The sequence below is a fragment of the Protobothrops mucrosquamatus genome, unplaced genomic scaffold, assembly GCF_001527695.2.
Source record: "Protobothrops mucrosquamatus isolate PMUCROS unplaced genomic scaffold, P.Mucros_1.0 scaffold212, whole genome shotgun sequence".
In the NCBI taxonomy this organism is placed as follows: Eukaryota; Metazoa; Chordata; class Lepidosauria; order Squamata; family Viperidae; genus Protobothrops; species Protobothrops mucrosquamatus.
In genome coordinates this window covers 909,541-937,037 of record NW_015386566.1, presented here as the reverse complement: position 1 = coordinate 937,037, position 27,497 = coordinate 909,541, and the positions used below count along the sequence as shown (strand labels likewise).

Below are 27,497 nucleotides of genomic sequence, written 5' to 3'. Positions count from 1 at the left end.
CAGCTGTGATAACCTCTAGGCCACAGGCTCTTTCTCACTTTGTCAGCTGTGTCATAGCAGCCCACTCCCACAGACTTTAGGAGTGATATTTGTTTTAACAGTTAACCATGAGAACTATCCTATTATGATATGGCCTCCGTTTATTACAGAGGGGAAAGTCTTTGGGTATATATCAATATGGAGTACTTTTGGAGAGGAAAGATTGAAGAGGTAGAAGGTAAGTGTCACTCAAGGAAAACCATGGAATATTATCAAAGGATTAGAAGAGGAGGGGGGCAATTACCTGACTGAAAGGGAAAAGTCCCCCTTGTTCTTCCGGCTGGGCCGAGCCAGAAAGCTGCCATGAATTCCTCGTGCTTTGAGTAAGGCCTCAGCATCTATGCCGCTCAGGTCACGATGAAACCACCTGCTTGGTGGAAAGAAGAGAGAAAAGTAAAAAAAAGAAAGTCATCAAAAGTGTGTGGGGGGAATGGAGTAGACTGTGTAGGTGTGATCCTACATAGAGCTCACAAGACAGATACCTCCATCCTCTACCACAATTCAGAAAGTGGACAATGGTTTTCCTTCACTCTCTCTCCCCTGCCCCAACAGCACTGACTCCCACTAGCATGTTCATAATTTAGAATTAACAACAAATCAATAAGGTTCAACCAGTGCAGATCAACCAAAGTAGGCTGACCCTTCAGTTCATCTGGAATACAGCTCTTTCAGATGCAGTCAGTTCACACATTCAGTGTTTGGCCATTAAGCATTATTTATTTGTTTGCTTGTTCATTTATTTATTCATTCAATTTCTATAGCCCCCCCCCCCAACTCAATCAAGTGGCTCTGGTTGGCATACAATTCTAAAATTCTGAAACAATTACAACAATTTAGAAGACATGAAGTCAATAAAAACATCCCCAAAATATAGTGGCAAGTAATCAAATCATCTCTGTGAAGAGAGACAGGGTCATCAACTTTCTAACTGAGCAGAAGAGAAACATATGTAGCTAGTGAAGCTGTTCCTCCACTAATAACAAGTAGTAGGAGAAACTCTACTTGCTACACTTCTGCTAGATCCTGAAGATTTAGCTGCAGTTGTTAGTTAGGCAGTGATGCTTGAAGAGGTAGCCTCTGCTCCCAAATCCACACAGCCAGAGGCAACACAATGATCCGTTTGAGCAACTGTCTCATATTACACACATACTCCCACAGAACATTGTCCCTCCCAGTTCAAGGAAACATTTCAAAACCTGCTTAGAAAGAAAACATTAACCTGTAATAGTCAACCCTAAATTTTTCCTTACCTCATTATTTCCCAGGTGACCAGTGGCAAAATCAAAGGTCCAGTTAAGAAAACAATTGAAAAATTAACTGAAGTTTCTTTTAAGATGAGAATAAAAGCAAAATGAGTGTTTGATGTCTCAACCAGACTTTCCAGCTGTGAATTCTCCTTTTTTGACTCTATCCATCTACCTCATGCGTTTCCACTGCCCATCACACATTCATAGTCGGCTCCACGATCAGTCCGTGTTGGTAGGTAAGGGCAGAAAGAAGTGAGGCAAACAGGCAGTTCCAAGTTGCTGAGCACTAATACAGGAACAGGAAGCATATCTAACATCGTTGTTCTTCACTGCAAGTTGCAATGTGTGCACTTCTGCTTCTGCTTTTGGGTCCTTTTTCTCCTTCTGTCCTATCTTCCTTGCTCACAACTATTTCTGTCTTTCTTCCTTTTTGGGGGGAGGGAGAAAGAATTCACGATAAATGAGTGCAAGGCAGTCCATTTAATTATCACTACAGGAGAATCAACACCAGTACTAAATGCAACATAATTAAAGGCAATTATATCCCAAGAGTATGTAATCAATGTATGTAATGTCATAAACATAAAAGACGTTGGGGAATTCAGGCCTGCAAGAAAAAGAGAGAAAGCTTTAAACATTTCAGGTTCTATTTTCTGAATATTATTATGTGCTTCTTTCTTCCATAAGAAATCCCTTTACCACAACTGCATTATTTTTCCTCATTCAACGGAATGAGGTGGAATTCATAGAGAGGTTCACCACAAAGACGAAGCCCACAGCTATATCATGCAACAATAATACCTTTTCCCACAAACTTTCTACTAGATCTGGTCCAATTTAACTCCAGCAAAGGTGTTTTCCCCTTGATGTTAATATAAAATGTCCTTTTGCTGGACCGGCTTCTTGTTTCCATTTGGGTACTTGAATGCTTACAGCTCCTTGAACAGGCCTTGTTACATGGCAGGAGAAAATTTTAATTGCTTATTTCTTCTCAAAGAAGAAAGGTTTTTCTCTAAAAGTGAAACAAAATTAAAAGGGAAAAATAAATTTGTTTTTTGAACCTCCCTGCCTAGAAGGGAGCTGCCTCGAAAAAGACTTTGAGCCAAATACCCAGCATTTTAAATATATCTTTAGGCAAGATCTTGATTGCACAATGTAAATACTAAATGATGTTCACTTGAAGCTGTAGAATAAAATTCATATGTAGAAAAAGAGGGAAAAGCATGCTCTTATAAAAAAAAACCTGTCCACAATACAAGTCTCAAGTACAGGATTTGCAAATAGATTGACTTTTTAAGGTGTTCATACACCTTGGCATGTGTTTTGGTCATGCCAATCACTTTCACATAATTTGCCTGCTTTCTGGTTACACAGACTCTTCAGTCTGGACAGTTTAAAAAAAAAGGAAGAAATAATGTTGCTAGAATAAGATGACATGTTAAAATGGTTAATCTTTTTTTACTATTATTGTTTTCATCTGAAGACTTAAAAATATTTTCGTTGAACATCAAAGCCTGGGGATTGTATTCTAAACTTTGATCCTAACAGAGATAATATTTAACTCCACTAGCAGATATTTTTGGCACTGATAATAAAGCAGTGCTAATTCTGATGGCTAACTGCAAGATATAATAACTCCATAGCACGTAACTGCTCTTCTGAGTTGTGTTTATGCTGATGGCAGTTTATGTGGGTCTGTTCCTATATATATATATATATATATATATATATATATATATATATATATATATATATATATATATATATATATATATATATATATATATATATATATATATATATATATATATATATATATATATATATATATATATATATATTACTCTTTTTACAGTATCTCTTGCCTTGCCGCCCCCAACTAGGGGCATAGAGCAGGCTCAAGTCGCAACTGCGAAATATTTTTATATCCAAATCAAAGAATGGGAGGTTTAGTTTCCTGTCCCCACCCTATGTGCTGTAGATCCCCTCCACACATTTACACAAATGAAAATAATAATCAGTCACGCAGCTGCAGGCTAAATACAAAGCAAAGCTTGTTGGTTATCCAATTCCCCCCTCCCACCAACCCATCTTCCAGTGGCATTCCCAGGATTTCTTGCACTGTTCTGGGGAAAGTGGGGAATGCAGTGTTCCCAGCCATGGATACTCTCACAGAGCTCTACAATATTGCAACAAATGCTTGTGGATCAGCACACTTTTTTTTTAAACCAAAACAAAATATTTGGATTAGCCCAGGTCAAACTACTGCAGGAAACCTAGGGAGTTGCTGTATGTTCCCTGCCTTTGCCCTACATTGCTCTTTTGCACTTGATGGGGAAATTTGGAGAGAGGGAAAGAGGGGGGTGGGGAAAGAGTTTAGCTCATTTGCTACTCTTACATTTGACTTTCACCAGCTGAAGTTTAACACTTGATGGTAAAGACAAAACAAGAATAGAAAGGAGAGGACTTATCAGGCTGCATGGCACTGCATATGATTATCACCCCAACTGGCTCTGTCTGGCAGCAATGGAAAGCTCCAATGTAATACAAGGTCTTTCCTAGCTTTGCTACCTAAGGTCATTGTACCCCAAGTCAGGATTTTCCAGTGTTTGGGGCCTGAAACTTCTAAGTGCACTGGCAAAAAAGGACTATGGTGTGAGTTTTCCCACTCAACAGAAGATGGCTGCCTACAAACCAATTACTGCAATGCTCTTTACCACACTACACAGAGGATGCTCAGCTCATTATCAACAAGTGAACATTCACCTAGCAAAAGGACAGAGCCACAGCACTAGGATTGGTTTTCTAGGAAGCTTATGAGGGCCTTTAGGTTCCAGTGAGTTTTTGGAACTAAAAACATTGCTGGAGATTGTTGCTTTGCTTAATGGTGTCTTTAGATAAACTAATGTTTTGATGTAAAGAATCAATCAGGTTCTCTTGGCAGGTACTAAGAGATGCTGTTCTGCATTTTCAGCTATCAGGTAGGGAAAGTTGTCTGACCTTCAAGATGCAATTCTTCAAATTTTCTGCGTCCCTTCTCACATTCTCTGTCCTGTGGAGAAGTCTGCTCTTCGGCTTGCTTAGGGCCAAAAGAACAGTGACTGCTGGGTAAGACATACCTACATGATGGAGTCTTGCCTAAAGTAAGACAAGGTAGTAGTGGATTTTCTGGAAGGAAAACAGAGAGGACAGACAGCAGATGCAAGGATTCATAGATGAATATGCAAATCACCCTCCAGCTCTATTTATTATTTATCTTGGTGCTTTTAAAAGTTAGCAATATTATAATCGATTGATTTGGTTGCCTTAGAAATGAAAACAGTACTGAAAATGCTATGAGGTTAAGTTACACATATCTTACAGTCTTTGATATTTTGACTCTACTACTAAACAGCATTGTTATGAGGGTTTCTACATTTCAACACATCACAAAAATTCCCTATTCTTCTAAAACATCAAGATACAATAAACCTATTTTATTTACACTTAATCTTCAACTTTATCACCATTGTTTTTAATATTACCACTTAACTATTTCCTATCAAGAACCCACAAACCCTGAACTTTGCTTTTACAATAGTTAAATAATGGTTGAAACTACTGGTAAAAATCAGCTTTATATCCTGAAATTGTTCTGATCACATTGCCAGCCCCACCATTCTATGCTTATGCTCATGCAAAATTAAGCCTTCGTGCATTCAGTGGGCTTACCTCCAGGAAAGTCCATATCATTTATATTAGTATTAACTACAGCAGCTGGCTTACTATAGTGCATTGCCACTAGCTATTAAGGGGGAAATGGAACACCTGCATTTGACCATTTGCATGTCAACACCAGTTGGAGAAAGAATTGTGTAGCTCCTTTGTTCTTGCTAATTACAGACATGATAAAAACAGGAGCCCAAATTGAACAAACATTCACTGCTACATTCTTATTACACTGAAGCAGAAGAGCTGAAAGTTACCTGGCGGAGCTAGAAGTCTCTGCCCTAGTAGAATAGGTATAGTGGAAGGAAGCTGAATTCAGAAAGCTGCTCCCAATACAAAAGACTTCGTTCTTTCCCCTGCTAAATGTCTTCCCGAACTGGAGCTAATAAGCACCCAGGAGGTTACAGGGAGAGGAAGAGGCTGAACCTGAGACAAGCAGCAGGTAACCAAGGGAGGGGTCGTTTGCTTCTCCGCCCCATTGACCTACTGGGAGGCCCTCCCTGGGTAGATCTGGGAAGCGGGGGGGAGTTCAGTTCATCCCTGAGCCAGTTGCCGGATGGACTATGTGGCTTGCCTTCCTCAAAACACAGCAGTTTTGACATTTTTTTAAACTCAGAGGACTTTTCACCATTTTCACTTCACTGTAGATGTACTTGTGTATTTATAAACTCATCTGCTAACTTTGGCTCACTAACTGACTTGCAATAGGAAGGAAGTTTCTTTCCATTAAACAGTTGTTGTTTTTTTGTCTCTTGGCGTATAGGAACGCGTCCAAGGCTGTAATCGCCAGCTTAAACTATAGGCGGGATGGCGTTCTTTGTTTTCTACTGAATTATAATTTTCTGCACACTCTTCTTAGCAGTTGTGAATCCATCTCCTTCTGTACTCGAAGGTCGGAGAAGCAACCCTGGTTGTTCTAAGAAAAGCATACGGAATACTTTTTGAGATACTTTGAACTGAATTTTTACTTTTATTCCTCACCATTCCACGGGACTGAGCACATGATGCTATCCTAAACGCGGGTTAGAAATGTCTGATCTCTAGTTGTCAATTGAGAGATGTTAGAAAAAGCTCAACAGAGCCCTCTAGCAATGTGAGCCCCCAAGTGCAGACAAAAGTGATATACTATAGATCAGAGGTCCCCAACCTTGGCAACTTTAAGACTTGTGTACTTCAACTCCCAGAATTCCTCAGCCAGCGAGGACCCCTGCTGTAGATACCCATCCATGGATAAATCAAACCCAATTTGAGAGTGTATATTTGAACTAAAATTTCTCAGCTTATTCGTTATATACAATAATTCAAATTATTGATGATTAAGAACGATCGATTAGCTGTAGCATTGCTCAGAACTTTTTCAGGTGACAGACAACAGTGTGATTTCTTATAATGGGTGGATATCCCAAGCTCAATGACCCCTCCCCCCAATCTGATGAAATTTTGTGGGTTTGCAAGTTTTGGCTACTTCAGGAGATTCAACTATTTAATTTATAAAAAATAGAGTTCTAAAGGCACCATCCTAGATGAGGTATTGCTAACCTTTCAGCTCATAACAAGAGTTCTCAATTTCCTGGGTAAATGAAAGGAAACTTTGGTTCAATGAGCATGTTTATACTGTAGAATTAACTATGAATTTAGAAGTCATGAGAAAACATAATCTGACTGATTTTCATTCCCACTTCCATGTTTTATGACTAAAATGTGTTTTATAAACTCACCCAATTGGGGCTCATTGAATAAATTATGGCTAAACAATATCAGATACAGCAATGATTACCAGGTTGGATAGCTTTAGAAGGGATCTGAGCATTCAGGGATGTCTATTACACAGGGGTCAGTTGTGACACTGCACTCAAAGCCGCCTTTTTTTTACATGCATGACAGCTCCCCCCCCCCAAAAAAAGGCAGGGCTTCAATTGCACAGTTGCAGCCACCATCTTGGCACTCCCAATGAAGAACATGAGCAGTGATTGTTCTCTCTCTAAAGCAGCATCCCTCTCAGCACACTGGCTGAGGAATTCTGGGAGAGAAGCCCAGGCATCTTAAAGTTGCCAAGGTTGAGAACACTGCTCTTAAAATTGTCAATAAGGGACACTGATGCTGTTATCCTCCAGTATCTGGATTGTTGATTGTATAGGGCAGCAACTACATGAACCATTGCAGTGGTCCTGGGCTTTTATTTTGCTCACTCTCTGGAGCCTGCAAGGGGGTTCTTAATCTGATTAGCTCGGTGGCTGTGGTAAATTTAACCCTCTCCATTTTTTTCTCAGTGTGAATACACCTTAACTGGCTACCTGGCCACAACAGGCCCCTCTTCGCATGCATATTTTACGTTTANGCAGCAACTACATGAACCATTGCAGTGGTCCTGGGCTTTTATTTTGCTCACTCTCTGGAGCCTGCAAGGGGGTTCTTAATCTGATTAGCTCGGTGGCTGTGGTAAATTTAACCCTCTCCATTTTTTTCTCAGTGTGAATACACCTTAACTGGCTACCTGGCCACAACAGGCCCCTCTTCGCATGCATATTTTACGTTTAATGATGCAATAACAAGCATCCCTGACTGCCCTATTGTCTACTCATCCAGCAATGTTGGTGTCATTTTGGCACTGAAAATGAGTCTCCAATCCTGTGGCCTCAAGATTCATGGCCATTTCTAAGCATTTGCTTCAGCAGTAGCTGATACAACTGTTGATATATACATCCCCAAAGATACTTTTTTGGGGGATTCGGTGTTGACTCCTAGCAACTGCCTGGACTAGCCCCTTTAATTTTCTTGACAAGATTTCAGACGTAGTTTGCTATTGCCTTCTTCCCAGGGCCAAGAAAGAATGAATGGCCCAGCTGGTTTCATGGTTTAGGTGGGACTACCACTCACGGTCAGCCAGTTTCTAGCCTGGCGCCTTATTATTTATTGCAATTAAAATCCCTCTGTTCAGAATACAAACCCCAGCAAAGCAGCTTATTGATAATTAAAAGCAAAACAACAATGAAAACGAAGCGATTTCAAAATTCTTTCTCCAGAACAATTGCTGATCAACTGACTTTATAAGACCCAACTGAAACAAATCCAGCTCTCTTTCCTCCGTCCCCCTTCAGACTTTCTACTCATAGGCCAAGGTATTGATTGGCTTTATTGCGTTTTTTTAATCCTACGTTTATTGTTTTATAAGTAACTCAAGGTGGCAAACATATAATACTCCTTCCTTCTCTTATTTTGTCGTCAAGAACAGCCCTGAAGAGAGTTGGGCTGAGAGAGTGACTAGCCCAAGTCCCCCAGCCAGCTTTCATGCCTAAGGCAGGACTAGAACACAGAGTCTGCTGGTTTCTAGGCCAGCACCTTCACCACCACACCAAACTGGCTCTCTTTATCCCCCCCCCCTCCAGCTCAAGGTGATTACAGAACATTACTTCTTCTGACAATTACCTTATAAAAAACCTGTGAGAGGTTTGCATGAGAGTAATATACAGTTCTGCTTCAGATATTTATAGTAAACCGGCAACAAATACACTTTCCAGTAAATTTGTGAAGAGAAATTGTTAGCCTGTGTTTTATACAGAAAAAAGTTTTTTTAAAAAATTTCTACCCACCCAGCCTGGCAATTAGCTTTCTAACTAGAATGATAAAATGTTAACTGTTTACACATACTTTCAGGCAAGAAGGATGGTCAGTGTCTTAGAATATGAATATAGCAAATGTCAGAAATCCCGTTTGTAGCTTTTTAATTTTGATATTTTCAGAACTGAATTTGGACTCCAACATGTCAGTCTAATTTCCCTGTTGCAAAGCACAGGAAAATTATGAAAATACTATGAAATGTGGATGAACAGATTAAGATCTGACATTCATTAAAATATGTATTTTAGTAACTTGAAAAAGCTGGCACAGAAACTCTCAGTCAAAAATATGGTGGGACGTATTTACAGAAAGTTTTTATTCACAAGCACAACAAAATATTAAGAACTATAGAAAAAAGTCAAAACACCTCCTCTTCCATGATAACGAAAGAAAACAATGCCCAAGTTCCAGCCAAGTTAAGACTGGTGTGGAAATATATAAAAATAATACAGGTCCCACCAGAGGCTGCCTGCTTCATGATGTGGCCACCCCACCTCCTGCCCCAGCTCCATGGGGAGGTAGAGTCATTGGAGGCAGAAACATAGACTTCAGCTTCCCAGACATGCTTGCAATTTCAGGATCCTGAGACTCGTATGATTTTATCAATCTGGCAAATTTTAGGACGCCTAGAAAAGTGGGGGAAAAACAGTATTGGTAAGACAGCTCTGATATCACACAGCTTTTCTTATAATCACTGTGGACTGTGTAATACAATCCAGGATGGGTAACTTTCTTCAAGGGCTACATAGATTTTCCCTGTCATGGATATGTTATCTTTTTCATTCATAAAAAGAAAAAAACAGAAATACCTTCTTCCCCTTTTGCTGCTAATTTTCTTGACTTGATCATGAAGAGAGTCGAGGAGTACAAAAAAAAATGGGTCTATGATGTTTGCAGCCCATGAGTTGATCATTTATAACGCTATGGTTTATATATATTTTTGTATACCACCCAGGGTCCCTCTGTGAGAGAGATGGGCAGGTTCTAAATTTGATAAATATAAAGACTGCCTTCCGTGGCTCAGATCATTGGACATGCTGGATAACCAACCAACCAAGCACAACAGCTAAATCAGCCTCTCCCAGCCCCTGCCAATTAATTCAGTCCTGAACTTACCTTCCCCATCATTACTGAAACCATAAGCTTTGATCACATCCTGTTGTATCTGGGTAGCCACAGGAAGCAGGAATTGAAGCATCTTCCCCATGTCATTGCAGGCATTGTCCCTGGCTTCCTCCAGGCGCTGGGCATTTTCCGGAGATCCAAATGCCTTGATCACTTCCGCCAAAACCACTAAACAGAAAGTAGAAATGTTGTACTGTATTACAATTCCCACCAGCTGAAGTTGAATACTTGAATGGCAGCCTTTGCATTTCATTCTCCTCTGAGCAAACAGCCATCTTGAGACAACCAGGGATGGTCTAAAGCAGCGTTTTTCAAACTTAGCAACTTTTATGATATTTGGACTTCAACTTCCAGAATTCCCCAGACGGCATCCCCAGGAGTTGAAGCATGTGCTAAGAGCAATAGCGTCCAATTCCTATTGTGCCAATATCAAAGTACAGTATTAAGGACAAGCATTACTGGGGAATGCTAGAAGATGCTATAGATTATTGGGAGGAAATTGGCCACAATGTGGTTCACAGAAAATACCTTGTGGGCCATAATGATATAGACTTGATCAAGACATTAAAAAACAATGTTTCACTTTTCTAAAAAAAAAAAAACTGTTCAAAAGTGTGCAGCTAAAGAGATAAGGTAAGGAGGATGTTGGAAAGATACATTATGACAAGACTTTATTTGATCCTGTCCAGGCCTAGCAACAGGGTCATTTGTTACATGCAAATAATAATATTCCAAGCTTCACTATGAAGCTCCTAGTCACTATGCGAGATAGATAGGTATATAAATGTGAGATCGACAGAAAGACAAATAAATTTATAAAAAGGGTTTTAGGACCTAAAAATCATGTCTGATTGTTCACTAAAAATACTTCCTTTTAATCCAAGCAGCAGCTCTCTCACAAATGGATTTTTGAAGGGAAGAAAAAAGGTTCTATACTTCTTTTGGAAAAGTGTATTTTCAGCTGGCAATCAGCTGTAGACAAGAACTCCAGGATCTGGGACCTGGAGGAGCACCATTTTTTAAAACCTGATTAGGTTGCACAGGCAGAGTAAGAGCACCATTTGCAAAACTTGCAGAAGACTCTGATCCTTTGTCTGCACAAGCCACGGGGGGGGGGGGGAGTTGTGGTACCCAAAATTAGAACCCATGATTTCTAGATTTAAACCTTAAATACCAAAATGGCCTATTTCTTGCCCAATGAAATCCAATGAAATCATTCCCTTTATTAAATAGTCACGCAAATCTCCCTTTAAGGGACGACGGACCCCTGATGTATTTTCCAGCCGCCTGCTGCCTCTGTGATTGGCAGGGCGCTCTTCTCTCTCGCTCTTGACTTGGGCAGGGTTCAGCCCGAGCGCCAACGCCAATGACAGCGGCAGAAAAATCTGGGCCAGAGCCTTGTGGGGGGCGGGGGCGGGGGGAAGGAGAAGAAGCAAGCTCTGTCCCCACGCAGGAGGGTCCCTGCTGTGGCAATCGCCGTGTCTGTCAGCAGCCCCTTGGCATGCTAGCGTTCCCTCGAAATCTGCTCCGATTTGCCGGCTCACCTTTGGCCTGCTCCGCGCTTAAGGAAACCGGCGGGGCCTGGGCCGAAGCAGCCGGGGGGCGCTGCAGGCTTGACATACGGTGGACCGAGAGGGGGAAAGCAGCAGAGGCTCTAACGGCGGGATGGGCGGCGCACCTCTTCCGCGCGGCCGCCTGCAAAGTGCTCCTGCTCCAGAGCCGGGCAGGGCCACTCCCTACCCCGGCAGAGAGGCGCCCCCTCCTCGCCCTTGTGCTCCTGCAAAGGCACTCGGCAGCCCTCCAGGACCCTCCTCCTCCTCCTCCTAGGCTCAGAAACCCGCCTCTCCGCTTTCCCACTTCCGGGCTGCAAAGCAGAGGGGAGGCAGAGGCGCTCGGCTTTGGGGTCTCAACTCGCCGAAGGAAGCTCGCTCCTTGCGGCTACGCCCGGCTCTCTTTTTAATCCGGGTTAAAAAAAAGAAAGAAATCGGGGAGAACGGGCACAAAGCGGAATAGCCAGGTGAAGCCTTTGCTTTGTGGTCATTTCCTGGAGGGAAGGTATTTCGAGATGACATCCCAAGTGGGGAGGACGAGCCTTGAAAAGAAACAAGTTGGCTTCTCTCTTCTTCTTTTTTTTCAAGGTGTTTCTTCGTTTTCTTCCATATCGCTGGCATGAGGCTCACGCTGTAGGCTGAACAGGAGATGGTCGGCTTGGATGGCCGTTCTGGGGCCGTATTTACACACATCACACCATCTCGTAGTAATCCGGTTGCTGGAGTTTGCACAAAATAAGCCACTTCCCTGGTTATTGCGAAAACACCCCAAATAAGCGGGTGGGCTGTAGCATTTGAATGGACTACAAGTTAGGAAATTCTTTGTAGGCACGCTGTACGTATTACTCGTAAAATTACTGAACAAGTTTAGGACTCTTGGTAGTGGTTTTTTTTTTTTCGGAGGCAAATTGCAAATTGCATTGGCTTGGTATGCAAGGTTGTTATACAGATAATTAAAAATGCTACACCCCAAAATTACTTCTGCATTGACTTCATAAATGTTGCAGCTTTAAACTGAAGTCACCTTCGAGTCGAGATCGACCGCTTCCGTGCCTTTTCTTGGCGTCAATAGGAAGTGGCCGTCTGTGCTGCTTTTGAGGATGGTTAACTTCCCTTCTATGGCCCTGTAATTCCAAGCAGATCCACCATCCACCTTGTGACGAAACGCAGCCCCTTTTGCACTTCCTAGGAAACGAAACAGGATAGCCAGCGCGTGCAACTTCCACGCTCTAATTGTTTGGGGCGCCTGACCGAGACATACAAAAAATTCCGACAACAAAAGCACTTCGCAGCCGTTTAATTTCTTACATAGATACATATCTTATTTTGACGAAATTTGGGAGGCTCTCCGCCACAGCAGAAAGCCTTCTAGACAAATACAAAAAGAGCTGAAGTCACTGAGATGGAAGGGCGCGCGGCATTCACCCACGGAGAACAGAACACGTTTCAGGTGTTGGTGAATAAAATACGAAAGCGCATTCTGTCCCATCGCTGGCAGTATAAAAGCAATTATATAAAAAAAACAAGACCCCCACCGTATTTCCTGCGGGAGTTATGTATTTATTCCTTAAAATTAAGCTTTGGGCATCGTAAAAGCCGTATGCTAAAGAGATCGTTTTTATTGGCCAGTTTAAGACCGCGCCCCGCCAATGACGAAACGGGAAGGAGGGGAAAGCCGGAAAGAGGGCTCCGAACTTTGAAACGGCCGGAAGGAGTTGCAGTTTGGCTTTTTCCGTGAGGAAGCCGTGCTGCTCTGGCCATATCGTTCCCCCTTTGGTGTCTTGACGTCAAGCAAAGCAGAGAAAGATTGGGAAAACAGCGAAATCATTTTTGGGGAGCTAGTAGGTTGAGGTTTTTGAATGGGCGCTTCACGCTAGGGAATCTGTATATAAGTACCCTCTAGTGTGTGCAGTTTTATATACACGCCCTGTGTCTTTGAGTGTTTCTAATCCTCTAAGCCCGAGGACCTTCCCTATGAAGACAAGTGGCACAAAGTATCCATTTGACTTCATGCCAACCTCTTGCTTTGCCCAGATATGCCATTATCTCTTTGCCACCTATGGTGGATAGGTGGGCATTTGTGCCCACTCGCAGCTGCATACTTACTCCACTTGTAGCACCTTTTGACGCATTAATTTCCCTAGCTCAGGCCTGCTAATAAAACATGTCTTTATACTGTGAAGGAAGTAGAGCTTCAACAAAAGCTACTTGCACTCCAAAGAATGTGATTCCAGCCAAGCATCTTAAAGATGCTCTGAGATTAAAAGTAATTAAGTATGGCCTCATCCCTTTAATCTCCTGCTCTTTTTCTCTGCTAGCAGTGGAGAAAATGTCCACTGTCTTTCCCCAATTCTGGCTGATATTTCATCACCAACTTAAAAACTATGCTAAAGTGATCAGTATTTCACAAATCTCATTGTTGGGCATGTGCATACTGAATATGGTTGTTAAAAGATACTACTGGGGGGAAAAGCTATAACTCCTATTTCTGGTGCTTCATTCCCTCACCTGGGCAAGGATTTTCTCTACATGATGGAAAAGTGTCCCATCCGCATAAATCAATGTTCAGGATGCCATGAACAGGATCCACAAGTCAAACGTGCATACAGGTGACCAAGTCATGCTCTCTCACATGTGCACTCCTCTACTATATAGACTGAATAGAATGAATCCTTGATAAAATCATAAGGTGCTGCAATTATCCAAGGTGCTAATTTCAAGAACTCCATGCAATTGCCAAAACACAAGGACCTACCGAGCTGCAAAAATAGTGGAAAAAGATATTAAAAGTATATTCCACTCCAGCAGAGAATAATAGGTCCTGTTTTCAAGGTAACTTTTTTCATTTCCCTACTTTGCAACAAAATAGCAGGGAATGTAATTTTAAAATCTTGATTACTTGATAATAATAGCCCCTGGGCATGCAGAAAGCAAACATTAAAATATTTTGGAAGCCTTTTTTTGGGGGGGGGGGCTATTTGGCTGGTTTTGTTCTTTAAGAGCTGCATTTATATATAAATTAGTGTGTGTGTGTGTGTGTGTGTGCGCGCGTGCACGCGCATGCGTGCATCTGCACACCCATGTGCGTGCTGGGTGGAACTGGTTGTGTAGGGAGATTCTTCTCCCATAATTGACTTTCTTTTAATGTTCTTATGTAAATATATATATGAGGACAGATCAAGATATACAACTGTGAAATTAGACACACACATGGGGAGATCAAGGATTCACAAATTGCTACGCAAAACTGCCACGTCTAACGGGATGTGCATGAGTACATCAACTGGAATGGGTGAAAGGAAAAGGAGCAGTTGCCATCAGAGACAGTTTCAACCATGCTTTGCACTGTTTGGCCATATTAATCTCCCTCACCAATAAAACGAGAGGGAAACACACTGTTGTCATTCCACAGTATTTTCCAGAATCACCAAAGTTCTCTCAACGCATGGATAAAAAGGCAGCTGCTCTCTTTAAACCATCTTGTGGTGCTATGCACCTCTTAACTTGGCCCAGTCTTTCAAGGGTTGAAGAGGAACATGAAAATGCCTTCTTGAAAGTCTGATAATGTAGAGCTCCTCAAAATCATCTGGTTGTCAAGGTACAAAAAAGAGAGGCATGTTTAGCCCCATTATGCTTTTAGTGACCTCCACCTTGGGACTAGAGAGTGGTGGTGGTGGTGGTGGTGGTCGGGACATGGTAGGGAGAAAAGGAATGCATGATAATTCATACCTTTTCTTACTGAAACAAGGAAATGTGGAGCCATTTGTCCAAAATCCTTTTTCTGATGTTTCATATTTTCCCTTGTACTACCCTTCTCCCTCCCACCACGGTTGTTTGGATTTGTTGAATGATTTAGGGAATTGTGTCACTAGGTAGCTTCTCCCTCATCCAAGGTTTGGTGAGTTGGTTTTCTTCTTGAAGAAGAAGCAGCAACAAAGGATAATGACATCATTGTGGGGGAATGGGGTCCATTTAAAGGGGCTTGTCACTTTCTTTTTTCAGGTGACTGTATAAACAAGGAAGAATGGAGGGAAAAGAGTGAACACAACATCATTAAGTTGCATAGTTAAAAAAACATCTCTATGTAATATAATAAGACTATGTAATAATGGGTGTTGAGAAAACAATAAATGACAAACCCACAAAAATAAAAGGCTTGTTTGAAAAGCAAATTAAATAACAGATAAACTATTCTGATCCTAAGATAGTATTCCCGTAAATACCTGGATGAACAGGCATATCTTCAACTGTGGCCTGAAATAAGATAGTGTAAAAATCAGTCCAATACCTATTGGGGGAGAGTTAGCTGCCATCCATTCTACCAGCCTTTAGTTGTGCCCCAAACCTGCAACTTTTAGTTCTTTCTTCTTCCTGCAGCAGCAACTGCCATAGAAAATAAAACAGTCTTGGCCTCACAAGTATTGGGAGGGCCCTTAAAGGAAAGGGAAAGACTGATAGTCATTTGGAGTCAGTCCTTGTCAATTTAGTTGCTGGTTGGTTGGTGTGTTTTTTTTCTTTACCCCTGAAAACATTCTCAGAGTAGCTTACAAACTACAGTTACAATAGTGCAAAATCATTAAAATACTACAGTATTTTAATTGAGGAATTTACACCCAGATAAAACCTTGAAGTTAGCTTAAAAAGCAAATCCAAACAAAAACCTAAATACCCTAGCATAAAAATAATAAAGCAACAAAAGAAAACAAAGTGAAATAGCAACCGTTTTTTTTTTTAAAAAGTAACTTAAAAGGGGTACTTCTGATAACAGGCTAGACTTTGCTTGTTGCCTAAAAGGTAGCACTAAGATATCAAAAAAGATGTTCTGAACTGCAGAAACCAGCATTCTTCATTATTAACTGTGGTGGCGGCTATGTTGGAAACTGTAGTTCAGCAGCAAAGTTTCCCATCTCTACATCTGCCCAAAAAATGACGTTCCAACATAACTGGAATGTCTGGCAGTCATCTAACCTATGAAGAAAGAGTTCAAAAGATGATCTTCACCAAATGTTAGGTGAGTATAAGAAAAATGCTCTCTTCTATATCTTTCTTCCACCTTCTGGTGCTTTCCAGAAACACTGAACTATATGATCAAAGACTGGCTAGGAAATGTGGTCCAGCATAACTGGTGGGGACAAGTTAAAGTTTTGAAAGTCAGATCTGCTTCCTGAATGGTGCTAGGAAACAACCTAAAAGCCACTGCAACTCTGTTAACACTAGCTCAATATCATAATGGAAATCAGAATCAGTTTTCAATGATTACAGTCCACATGAATTACTATTTACTTCTCATATTGTACAATGGGTTGCCTTCTTCCTGAGAAGAAGCAGAGCGCAACTTTAAAAAACAGATTCTGAATAATAAGCACCAACCAATCAACCAGTTAACCAATGGAAGTATCTACTGAGAAAGAAATATTATAATGCAACTATATTCCAGATTTATATTTTTCAAAAGTTCTCTTTTAGCAAATTCATATGAATTCATCTGCCAATAACAGCAGATAATCATAGAGAATGTTTTAAGTTACTCAAGTAATAAGGATCATTTTTCATGCAATAATAAGATACGGAAACATTGGGTAGGAGATAATATTCTAGCTCTCTTTCAGAGAAGCTTGTTCATATTACCAGTCTGATCAAGGAACACCAAATAAGTTTCTAGGAATTTTTTATGTTCAAAGTCTTATGTCTCTCCAATCTCTGCCAAATTAAGGCAAAGATAGGAAGCTGTATTTAAAAGCACTTTCTGAATTCACCAGCTCCTGGTCTGAACTGACTCTTTTCACTCTGTGAAAAACAAGATAATGTGTGCACATCTTAAAATGCTACTGACCTGTAGTAATCCTCTTGTGTAGGAAGTGGCACCCCATGCAGAGGGTGATGGGCATGTAACCACTGCTGCTGTTCCAGGGCCAAGCGCTGCAGCTCTGCTGACTGTGCATGCATAGCTTGGAGCTGGTGTGCTGCAGACATTGGGGCAGACAGAGAGCCAGGCAGGTCTCTGTAGGGGGCAGCTGCAGACAAAAGTAAAAAGACAGAACAATAAATTGCAACTGGTTCCAACATGGACCCAATTCAGGGGCCGTGGGATCATTGCTTAGGAAAACACAATATAAAGAGGAATTTCAGGTCTCTTTACCTTCCATAGGACAAAGAAGAGTCAATGTCAGCACTGGCTAATTTTTCACAAAGAAAAGACATGTGCAGAAGTTTTCCTTTGTGTATCACTCCCAGGCAAAAGATGCTCTGCTGTTCTCTTTGCGGTTGACCCTATTTTTGATCTTCCTTCAAAACTACATCTAGACTCCAGTCTGGATCCGGGGAATGTCTTTCTTGAATATTGCTCACAAGTCCTACACCATAGGCTCACAATTTTAAATGCATTTATTTCATTATTTTAATAAACTGAATTTTAATACAGGTGAAAACCAGTTCTGGTGTCAGTTAGCTTTTCACTTGTGGATCAGCATAAGCTTACAACAGCTTATAATCCTTAGAAAGTACTTTGGGGAAAATACTACCTACTTTCCCCTTGTATTCCCAGACATCAATTCAGACTATTTATGGGACTACATGCCTCTGATTATTTCTGCCTGTCCCACCAGATCTGACAGGGCAGGCACAGTCTGTCCCTTCAGTTAAACAGCACTGAGAACTAGGAAACCTCCCTTCTTTGTCTTATGGGTCAGCCCCCCCCCCGAAATGCAAATACTCCTGACTCTCCCTGCCCCCTTTCTGGAAACCCTTAAAGACCTGGATTTTTCTAAGGCACTGAGACCTGAGACCTTAAGGAGAAGAGCTCGACATCTATAGCAGGGGTAGGCAATCTTGGCTCTTTTATGACTTGTGGACTTCAACTCCCAGAATTCCTGAGCCAGCATGGCTCAGCTTGGAACCTCTCCCTTTCCCCTCAGCGTGGCTGGCTCAGGAATTCTGGGAGTTGAAGTCCACGAGTCATAAAAGAGCCAAGGTTGACTACCCCTAATCTATAGTATGACTGGATTATCATTTTTAGGAGACTGCCTTGTTGCTTATTTCTTGCTTCCGTTTTGTGTACTGAGCTGCCTATCTTAAAATTGAGGTGGACAGCTCCATAACTTGCATAGTCTGTTTAAAAATAAACAGGTGACAGACTTGACTTATTTTAAAAGTGATAATTCATGAAGAATATATCTGAGAACACCAGTCCCTAAGGTGTTCCTCTCCTTATCATTCCTTCTGTTCCAGACTTGGGCACCCACCCATTTTCCCAATCCATTTTCTCCCCTTCCCCACCAAAAAAAAGATTCTAGATGCCTTTCTGTCTTGGTTGACGTCATATTTTCCCCAGTCCTTAAAGTTCTTACCAAAAAGCTGGTGGCGCAGCACTTCGTTTTCATGGAGTGGGTGAGGCAGAAGTGGATTAGGTATAGCGCCCGCTGGGTAGGGTATTCGGGTGAGATGTGACCCAGAAGCCAGTGGATCAATAAGAGGGTGAACTGAGGCAGAAGCTGCAGAGGAGAGATTAGTTTTTAGGTAAAGGCGGAAGAATGGGGAGGGGGACAATACTATAATGCAGAGTTCCCCAACCTTTCTGGCTTTGCAGACCGGTGGGGGGGGGGGCTGAAGAGCGGATGGTTCCATGTGAGCGGCGGGCAAGCGCACACAGAGCTCCATTTGCACGAGTGGCGGGCATGCGCGCCTGCTGCTCGTGCAAGTGGGGATGCATGCAGGCTGGCGCTCACCCGCCACTTCCGCGGCCCGGTTCCAAATGGCTCACGGTCCGGTAGTGGGCCACGGCCTGGGGGTTGAGGACCCCTGCTATAAGGTATGTGTAGGAAATGAGGAATTCGAATGCACTTTAGCCTAGTTCCTTGTATTCAGATTAATTAATTATATATATATATAAAACATTCTTTCTCTAATCTTACCATATGGTATGAAAACACTGTTTTTATATAAAAGGCCAATTCTGAAAGAACAGTGGCTTACCTCGCAGTCAGACAATTCATGCCCGAGATAAGGCCCAGTCTTGTTTGTGCAAATACTCATATTAATACTTGTATGTAAATATTCCACAGCTTAGCCCGTTTGCTTATTGCTTTAGATAGAGTATATAGTCCTAATCATGATTTCATCAAAATTAGAAAAAAAAGGAAGATAAAGCTCAAAGAAAGGAAGGAAGGAAGGAAGGAAGGAAGGAAGGAAGGAAGGAAGGAAGGAAGGAAGGGACCTTGAAAGCTTTCTTGAGGTACTCAGAATTCAATTTTAGTTATCAATCATAGGTTACAAATACAGAGATTATAATTAATTCACTGACATTTCTGAGTGATAGGTCTAACACAGCTGCTGAGACTTAATTCTCACTGGGATAAGCAAACCTGCTGCTGAGCTCTTAAGAAGAAAAGTGTTATATAACTAAGAGACGCTCCACCCACCAACAATTCATGTAAGCTGAAAATGAGCACCTCAAGGAGAACGGCTCAGTCCCAGAGTTCTCCCTGACGTGCTAGTTTTCCCTTGCACAGGAATTCCGTGTTCAATCTGTTTCTGCTAAAGTGTCCAATCAGGTGAGGTTCCAAAGACATTCTAGTGAGAATTCAACAGTTCCAAAGATATACATTTCCAGACTGTGCTGGAGGCCAAGGAATCTCCTCACCTGCATGGATAGCGTCCTGCTGGTGGAGATGGAGGTGGGAGTGGATGTGGGAGTGCTGGTGATGATGGGGAGTCACATTGAGCATCTGCAGCCGAGCCAAGGGGTCGTTGCTCAGAGCAGCTACTCTCTCGGCATGCTGCCGTTCAGCTGCTAATCGCTCAGCATAAGACATGTCAGGGCGCAAAGCCGGGCCAGCCGCCAGGGCTAGCCGTTCTCGCTCCAGGTGGCCCAGCCCTGGATGGAAGGGAAAAGCAGGATGGAGGCCTGGACCTGCCTGGAGAGCCAACCCCCCATGCCGTGGGAAAGGATCCATTGCAGCACTGGGCACAGCATGGAGCTGCTCCAACTCGGCTGGTTTAACTTCAAAGCCCGGCTTAAGACGCTCACGCAGGTCGCGATCCCTGAGATCTCGTTCACGGGCTTCCCGTTCTCGCAATTCTCTCTCCCGCGTGGCTGGGTCGCTGCTGTAGATGGCTGGCACATTGTAACCAAGCAGTCCTGGATCAACTGCACCCAACGGGACATAGAAGGGGTGATTCCGGTTGCTTGGAGACATGACATGAGGCCGGGCGTACTCACTGAGGGTGCGAAGAGCTGGCGTGTCAGGACCCAGATATGGTGGGACAGTCGCTACAGCGCTGCCTTGCTCAAAAGATGGGCGATGAGGAACAGGGCCAAGAGATGGACAATCCACTGGTCGGCCCTCTTGGGCAACTTTCTGCAACAGAAGAATAAATAGGTCATTTAGCAAGACTTGTTCTGATTGCCAAGGGTATTGTGTGATACGTGTCAGCACGTCTACCTTCTGACAAACTTGGCCGTTAGTAAACATAGATAGCATAGTCAACTCTAACTGGCAGCAGCTCTTTGAAAACCTCTGACAGGGATCTGTCTGATGTTGCGCTTCTATTATTCTTTCAGAGCGGAAGCCAAGAATCAAAGGAAGAGTTTCTGCATGCAGCTGGCGTTTACTTACCACACTTCGCTCCAGTTCCCTTTCTTTCTCCCTTTCCCGTTCTTTCTCCCTTTCTCGCTCTCTTTCTCGCTCTTTCTCTTCCCTGGCCTTCTGTTCAGCCTCTCTACGCACTTTCTCAACAAGATCAGCTCGTTTCTTGGCCAGCTTGGAGCCATCCAGGGGCACAAAATAGAGATCAGTCCGTGAACAAGAATTAAAGCCACGATCCAGATGTTTGTTGAATCTGGGTGAGAGAGAAACCCGAATATCTCAGCCTCCGCATGAACTCACCCTGGGTAAACCCCAATTCTTCAAGAAAAACAGTACAAGATTATTTGACCTGCAAAAATGGCAAGCATTAGGCCAAATGACACAACAATTTAGATTTTGCATTGTTTATTCTGCTTCAATTTCTTGTGAGTGGCGCAGTGGCTTAGAGGTGAAGGCGCTTGCCTCCCACTTGGAATGTTGAGAGTTCAATCCTAGGCAACGGCAGATATTTCTCTATCAGGATGCAAAGAGAAAATATCTGCTGCGAATTCCGCATGGGCATTCAGGAAGGGCTCCTGGTTATAAACGCTCAGCTCCATTCAGTCACCCTGACGCCACCCCGATAAAAGGGATTAAAGGGTGGTAAAAAGAAAAACATTCTGCGTCTATTTCTTGAATAGAGGGGTAAAATGCAGAAGCCATACAAAGCACTATGATTTATAAAAAGTCCATCAGAAATTCCTTTCCAACAGCGGTTCTAACTTTTGAGATTTTAACAAGCTCTGTCATATGCAGAGCTTTTAGAAATGGGTGATGTACGAATAGAAATCAATTAAATGTGCATGGCCATGGGGCAATGGGCGAACTCTGTCCCTATAGGGGTATTCCAACCCCACTTTCTGATTTTTTCAGCTTTCATGGAAGAAATCTTCTACATCACCGTCCTGTTCTGCTGAATTCTGCAAATCCGATTGGTCAAAGGAGGAGTTCCCTGGCCCCAGCCACTTGGATCTCCCTTCCCCATCCCGTTTCCTTGTGGTTCCTTACCTGGCTGATTGGCTGGCGTGACTTGGTACATCCACCACTTTGGGAGCTGGGGAAGGACTCCGAATTGGAGGCATTGGGCTATCAGGGGGCTCATATTCCTCAGAAGGCTCTTGCTTGATTTGTGCAGCACTGAGTGGCAAGGGAGGCAAGGGCGGGGCGGGGGCAGCCATACTTCCAGAGGCAGGAGGGACAATGGGGGCTGGTGAGGAAGCCTTGTAGCCGCCCGCTGCCGGAGAAGAGCTTAATCGGTATCCTGGGGGTGTGGCTACACGGAAGGAGGATGCCGAGGATGCAGGAGGAGAGCCTGGCTTGTACGGGGCTGGCGGCTGGAAAGTAGGAGATGGAGAAGCTGTGCGCTTCCCGTAAGGAGCTGTGGTTGGGGCTCCAACTGGAGGTGATGCTGTCTTATACGGAGCTGTGGAAGAAGAGGCCATTGTAGTTATGACAGTGGAGAGGGTAACTGAAGCAGAAGTGACTGGGGGTCCAGCCCCATGTGCAGGTGAAGGTGAAGGGGGTGGTGGAAAGGCATAGGTGGCTGTGCTCTGCCCTTGAGGGTGGCTACAGAGTCCGGAGAATGTCCCCTGTGATGATGAGGAGGAGGAGGAGGAGGAGGAAGAGGAGGAGGAAGAAGAAGAGGAGGAGGAGGAGGAAGAGGAGGAACATGCAGAAGGAGCCTGACTGTATGTGGCATGGCTATGGGGTGGGTAGAGGCGTAGCCCATAGGCAGCATGAGGAGGATGATGTGGACCTGGTTCTAATGGGTGGGAATAACTACCAGATGTCTGGGATGTGGCAACTGCTGCTGGAGAGAGACCAGCACCATTGCTGTGGTTGTGATGGTGCTGCTGCTGCTGCTGCTGCTGCGGCTGCGGCTGCTGCTGCTGGTGATGTGTGGGCTGACCAGGAAAGGAGGCAGGAGGGTGAGAGTTAGTGTTCCCTAGTGGGCGACTGTATGGTGGTGGGCCTTGACTCCATACAGGCTGGGAGGGCATGGAGGGCTGAGTGTACTTGGGTGGTTGGCTGGATACAGAGAGGCTGCTGGGCGGTGGAAAGGAATGGCCGTATGATGAGCTGTAACTGGGTAATGCCTGGGAAGGGGGAGGGAGGGGATACTGAGCAGAAGAGCTGGGAGGTGGAGGAGGAGGGGGGGCATAGGGATAACGAGAAGGGACGGGTGACTTATCCTGCCCTATTGCATGGGGCGATGAAAGATGTCCACTTAATGCTTGCCCCACCACCCCTGGTGAGCTGGAGGTCACAGTCATGTTATTGAGAGGGCGCAGAGCTGGAGGGGGGGGCAGATTGGCTAGCACATGGGGGAAAGTGGCAGCAGATGAAGGAATTATTGATGGGGAATTGTTTGGAGGTGTCTTCTGAGGAGGCAAGCCCCCTGCCACAGGGGTTAATGAAATAGGAGTAGTTGGGGGTGGGTTGTGCTTAGCACTGAGGGACTGCTCACGCACGCTTGGTGTTGGTATTCCCACTCCTGCACTCACAACTTTGGGCCCCAGTTGGACCACATTAGCATTGGGGTACAGAGAAGCGTGCATAGTGCAGGACGAAGAGGACGAAGAAGAGGGGGAGGAGGATGAGTTAGTGGAAGGAGTGGGAACTGGGGGGGCTTGACCCTGCGCCTGGAAAATCCTTGAAGCCTGGGCTTCAATTTGAGATTGGTAACCACTTGGGGGGCCCTGAGGATGAACCTCCCCTGGTAAGCTGAAGCTGGCTTCTGGGGGACGTGCAAGGCCCTCTGTCAGGGCAGCTGGTGAGGGGCTCTGGGGAAAGAGTGGGGGGTGATGATAAGAGCGAGGGGGTCCTTGTGAAAGCACAGAGGAGGAATCAGAATCATTCTCCACACTGCCAGGGCTGTAGACACTGGGAGAGGTGCTTCGATTATCTTGGTCAATGTCTCGTGGGTCACTGCTTGTCTCATCGTTGAAGCTGTGGCCATCTAGGCTGTCCACATCTGAAGGGGACTGTGGTCTTGGCAGCTCCTAAGATTTAAGAAAAGCAATGAATACTCAGCAGATACTCTTTCAGGGATATTAAAAGAGACCTTGCTAGGTAGGGAGCTAGGGAGCTATGTTAAAAGAAGAATTGCAATTAGGTATAGGAAATGCTGCCTCATTTGTGTGTGAATAATCAGCTATCTTGATAAGGAATGGAAAATATAACCACCACTGTCAAATAGCATGATAGACCAGAGGTGAATATTTAACAGAATAACAGAGTTGGAAGGAACCTTGGAGGTCTTCTAGTTCAACCCCCTGCTCAGGTAGAAAACCCTATACCATTTCAGACATGTCCAGTCTCTTCTTTAAAACTTCCAGTATTGGAGTATCCACAACTTCTGGAGGCAAGTAGTTCCACCGCCTAATTGTTCTGTCAGGAAATTTCTCCTTTTTTCTAGGTCGGTTCTTGGCTAGATGAGCTTAGGAAAACAATCTGGGGATGTTTGGAGCTGAGCCATCCTGAGGAAGAAGAGTTGTAGGGAAAAAACCTACTTCTGTTTTAGTTTTCTTTGCAGCATTGGTATCCTCTCCTTCACTCTCCGAAATCTCCTCTGATCGACTTTGCTTGCTTCCTTTAGGGGCCATTGTTTCTTCCACACGACCTTTCTGCAAGACAAATGGACACAGGGGAAGGGACATATTGCAGGGCAAAAAAAAGTAAATATCATTTTTTTCAATGTTAAATTTTCTGTTTAGCTGCAGAAAATGTAGCATAATTCACATGCAAGTAAGGTTAATTGAATCACACAGGAGATTCCAGTATTGCACAGATTAATGTCCTGGCCGAGAAAGTATCAGACCGCTAAACACCCAATCGGATTTAGGGCAGATTAGGCAACTGATGGTGGAGGTTATGTGGATTAACAAATAAACAATAATTGCCTTAAAGAGGAAGGACCTTCAAACTCTAATAAATGTTCTTGCAAACAGCTGAAAATTCTACCTTGGTAGTTTGTCGCGATTTCTCAGCTTTGCCATCACTGCTGGAAGTACTGACACCACCAGGAGACGCTCGACCCCGTGTTCTGAGCTCCTCTCGGGGCCCCGGAGTCTCCTTCTTTCGACCACTCCTCATTGACATCTTTTGAGAAAACAGGCAATTATTTTATTTCAGGTTTTTACACCTCCTTCCCATTCTTCCCTGTCTCCTGATCTGAACTTCTCTGCCTCTTCTCAGTTTGGATTTTCATCATGCATAGAGCTATTTTTCCCCTCCCCCAAATATCTTTGTATCTGGATTCAAAATCTCCAGGCAGGACAGCTCAATCAATCCCATTGTCTACAATGATTTTGTCTTTACAGATGTTTGTCTAAAGTATTGCTTACCAGGTGAGGCAAGGGAAAGACTTTACATTAAGCATTATTAATAGCAAAATACTGTGCATTTCATGTGGTGTAGGTTTAAAATAAAAATATCTGAATGGAATTTTGTAGCTCTGGGGTGTATAAAAAAGTGCAAACTGTCTTACAACCACTTCTTCTCATTACATGCTTTCTACTGATTCAGTGTGGGAGAACAATTTGGTGTCATACATTCCCCCCCCCCCGCCTTAGTGAAATACAGGGGTCTGCTAAATTAAGGCACGGATGATTACCATCCGTGTACAGTTATTTCCTGGTTATGCTGTCTTATACTGCAAAACCAGTATATTGTTAGGTACTTAGTGCTACAGCTGATAAGCTTGGAAGTTGAAGTTGTATAGGTTAGCTTAAAGTAATGAAGAGGACAAATTATCTTAGATTGTCTATTTTAATCAGATTTAAATTGTTGATTATCATTAAAGGTCTGGTTTTGATCCTGTATGGTTCATAAAACTTGCTCATGGCAGAAAAACTTTCCTACTTCTGCTTTTCTTTCCTTGTAGAATCTAACAATATCTGTCTATGCATGTTCTAGATGTGCCCTAAGGGAGATCCTCAAACCTGGCCAATCCATGAATTGCAGAATGTTTGCCAGTGTCTAGAAACCAAATGGCAAGATCTTCAAAAATATTTGAGGATGATTAAAGCATCCATTCATCATTTGGTGGAACCCAATGTTTGTTAATAGAATAGACACAGTAGAAATTCAAGGACATATTACCGGTACTTTCTTTTTGAAGGTAATTTTGGCTCAGGTTTACTAATACAAGATGAAAGGAATAAGATTTTTTTTTTTAAAAAAAAAACTTTCCCTCAAGGAGTGATTAATAATTCTTTTTATGGAATGGCTAAGTAGCATTACTTTATACTGAACTTTGTGGAGTGTGTCTTTTGTTATATTAAATTTGCAGTTATTGTAGAACCTCAAAGATGAATTATTACTTAATCAAAATTCTGTAACTACAGTATAAATAAAATAGTAGTTTTATTTTCTTACTATTTTTCTATTGCTATTCTCAAGATGACAGAGACAAGACACTTTAATGCTTATTTCCATCTGGACCCCATAAATCACTCAGAATCAAATATAAACATATTAATCCAGAAAGCCTTGAAACTTTTATTCACTTGGAAAAACTCATCCACTATGTTTTCATGATTGAACCACGGCAATCCACACCCCAGCCTCTTTACTGTATCAGGTACAGGTGGTCCTCGACTTACAACAGTTCCTTTAGTGACCATTCAAAATTACAATGGCACTGAAAAAAGTGACTTATGACCATTTTTCACACTTATGACCGTTGCAGCATCCCTATGGTCACATGATCAAAATTCAGATGCTTGGAACTGATTCATATTTATGAAAATTGCAGCATTCTGGGGGGGGGGGTCATGTGATCCCCTTTTGCCACCTTCTGACAAACAACCATGTTACTAACTTAATAACTACAGTGATTCATTTAACAACTGTGGCAAGAAAAATCATAACATAGGCCAAAATTCCCTTAACAAGTATCTCACTTAGCAACAAAAATTGTGAGCTTGTTTGTGGTCGTTAAATTGAGGACTACCTGTACTCATGAATGAAATGTTTACACTTCAATAGCTCCCCGACTATTTAAATTTAGGAATCCCTAGACATTCCTAAAGATTGCCAATACTTCTATATAATGCTTCTGTTATTTTCTAAATGTATTCTCTCTCGCAGGCATCTGGTCTAACACCAGGGACTTTTATGTTCTTAATAAAATAAAGCTCTTTTTATTCTTATTATATATTCTTATTTTTTATTTCATCTCACTTACAGAATCTTTATTCTGTCGAGTCTTCATTCTTTTGGGTGTAGGGTCCCCATTCTCCTTCGTCCGGGTGGATGAAAACATTAACTTTAGTACCTTTTCCCACTCTGCTATTCCTTGAGGGATTGAGGTAAGAGCCTCAAATAATTACACTCCTCAGAAAAACTAGTCAGCAAGAAACCTTATCCAGGTATGCAATGAGTTCCGGACAATTTCTAAAACAGAAAATATGGTTGGGGGGAAAAAAAGTTAGAAAATGTTATATGAATTAGACTCAGACTGTTCAATAAAACTATTTAAAACTTAAAAGTGCATATTAGATGGCATACTAAAGCTTCTCTCTGAAATGTCACCAATTTACATATTTCTACAATAATGGAGGAAAACCAGAATATTATTTATT

The 27,497-nt window shown here is 42.8% G+C and overlaps 3 protein-coding genes and 1 non-coding gene across 4 annotated transcripts in view; all 4 read right to left on the bottom strand.

Annotated features, from left to right (window-relative positions):
• Positions 1-1,647, bottom strand: part of PTPN6 (protein tyrosine phosphatase non-receptor type 6) — a 30,893-nt gene extending 29,246 nt beyond the window's left edge. Inside the window, exons 1-2 of the mRNA XM_015814024.1 lie at positions 1,290-1,647; positions 284-406 (exon numbers count right to left, since the gene is read on the bottom strand). Of these exons, the coding sequence (XP_015669510.1) occupies positions 284-406; positions 1,290-1,294 (128 nt within the window). The 5' untranslated portion in view covers positions 1,295-1,647. The remainder of the gene's footprint in view (positions 1-283; positions 407-1,289) is intronic.
• Positions 1,648-8,904: 7,257 nt separating this feature from the next.
• On the bottom strand, positions 8,905-11,496 carry CUNH12orf57 (chromosome unknown C12orf57 homolog). Its single transcript, XM_015814064.1, has 3 exons — positions 11,282-11,496; positions 9,729-9,905; positions 8,905-9,238 (listed from the first exon to the last, which is right to left on the bottom strand). The coding sequence occupies exons 1-3, from the start codon at positions 11,355-11,357 to the stop codon at positions 9,087-9,089; spliced, it is 405 nt and encodes a 134-aa protein (XP_015669550.1). The 5' UTR covers positions 11,358-11,496; the 3' UTR covers positions 8,905-9,086.
• Positions 11,497-12,626: 1,130 nt separating this feature from the next.
• LOC114922422 lies at positions 12,627-12,687 on the bottom strand. The gene has a single exon (XR_003810405.1). It is a non-coding gene; the product is annotated as a U7 small nuclear RNA (small nuclear RNA).
• A 1,727-nt stretch (positions 12,688-14,414) lies between these two features.
• Positions 14,415-27,299, bottom strand: ATN1 (atrophin 1). Its single transcript, XM_015814023.1, has 9 exons — positions 27,101-27,299; positions 24,874-25,011; positions 24,423-24,536; positions 21,919-23,912; positions 20,902-21,124; positions 19,926-20,643; positions 18,634-18,777; positions 17,121-17,301; positions 14,415-15,293 (listed from the first exon to the last, which is right to left on the bottom strand). Exons 1-9 carry the CDS (start codon positions 27,176-27,178, stop codon positions 15,260-15,262), a joined length of 3,624 nt encoding a protein of 1,207 aa, XP_015669509.1. The 5' UTR covers positions 27,179-27,299; the 3' UTR covers positions 14,415-15,259.
• Between the last annotated feature and the right edge of the window lie 198 nt (positions 27,300-27,497).

What these genes read in the sequence shown, in the direction of transcription:
- ATN1 (XM_015814023.1), bottom strand. Translation starts at nt 27,178, where the DNA reads ATGTTTTCATCCACCCGGACGAAGGAGAATGGGGACCCTACACCCAAA. An exon ending in AATCGCGACAAACTACCAAG is followed by an intron (nt 24,537 to 24,873) that starts GTAGAATTTTCA and finishes TTTGTCTTGCAG; the next exon opens with AAAGGTCGTGTGGAAGAAAC. An exon ending in GCTGCGCCACCAGCTTTTTG is followed by an intron (nt 17,302 to 18,633) that starts GTAAGAACTTTA and finishes TTTTGTCTGCAG; the next exon opens with CTGCCCCCTACAGAGACCTG.
- CUNH12orf57 (XM_015814064.1), bottom strand. Translation starts at nt 11,357, where the DNA reads ATGTCAAGCCTGCAGCGCCCCCCGGCTGCTTCGGCCCAGGCCCCGCCG. An exon ending in AAGCGCGGAGCAGGCCAAAG is followed by an intron (nt 9,906 to 11,281) that starts GTGAGCCGGCAA and finishes CTTTCTGTTTAG; the next exon opens with TGGTTTTGGCGGAAGTGATC. An exon ending in TTTCAGTAATGATGGGGAAG is followed by an intron (nt 9,239 to 9,728) that starts GTAAGTTCAGGA and finishes CCACTTTTCTAG; the next exon opens with GCGTCCTAAAATTTGCCAGA.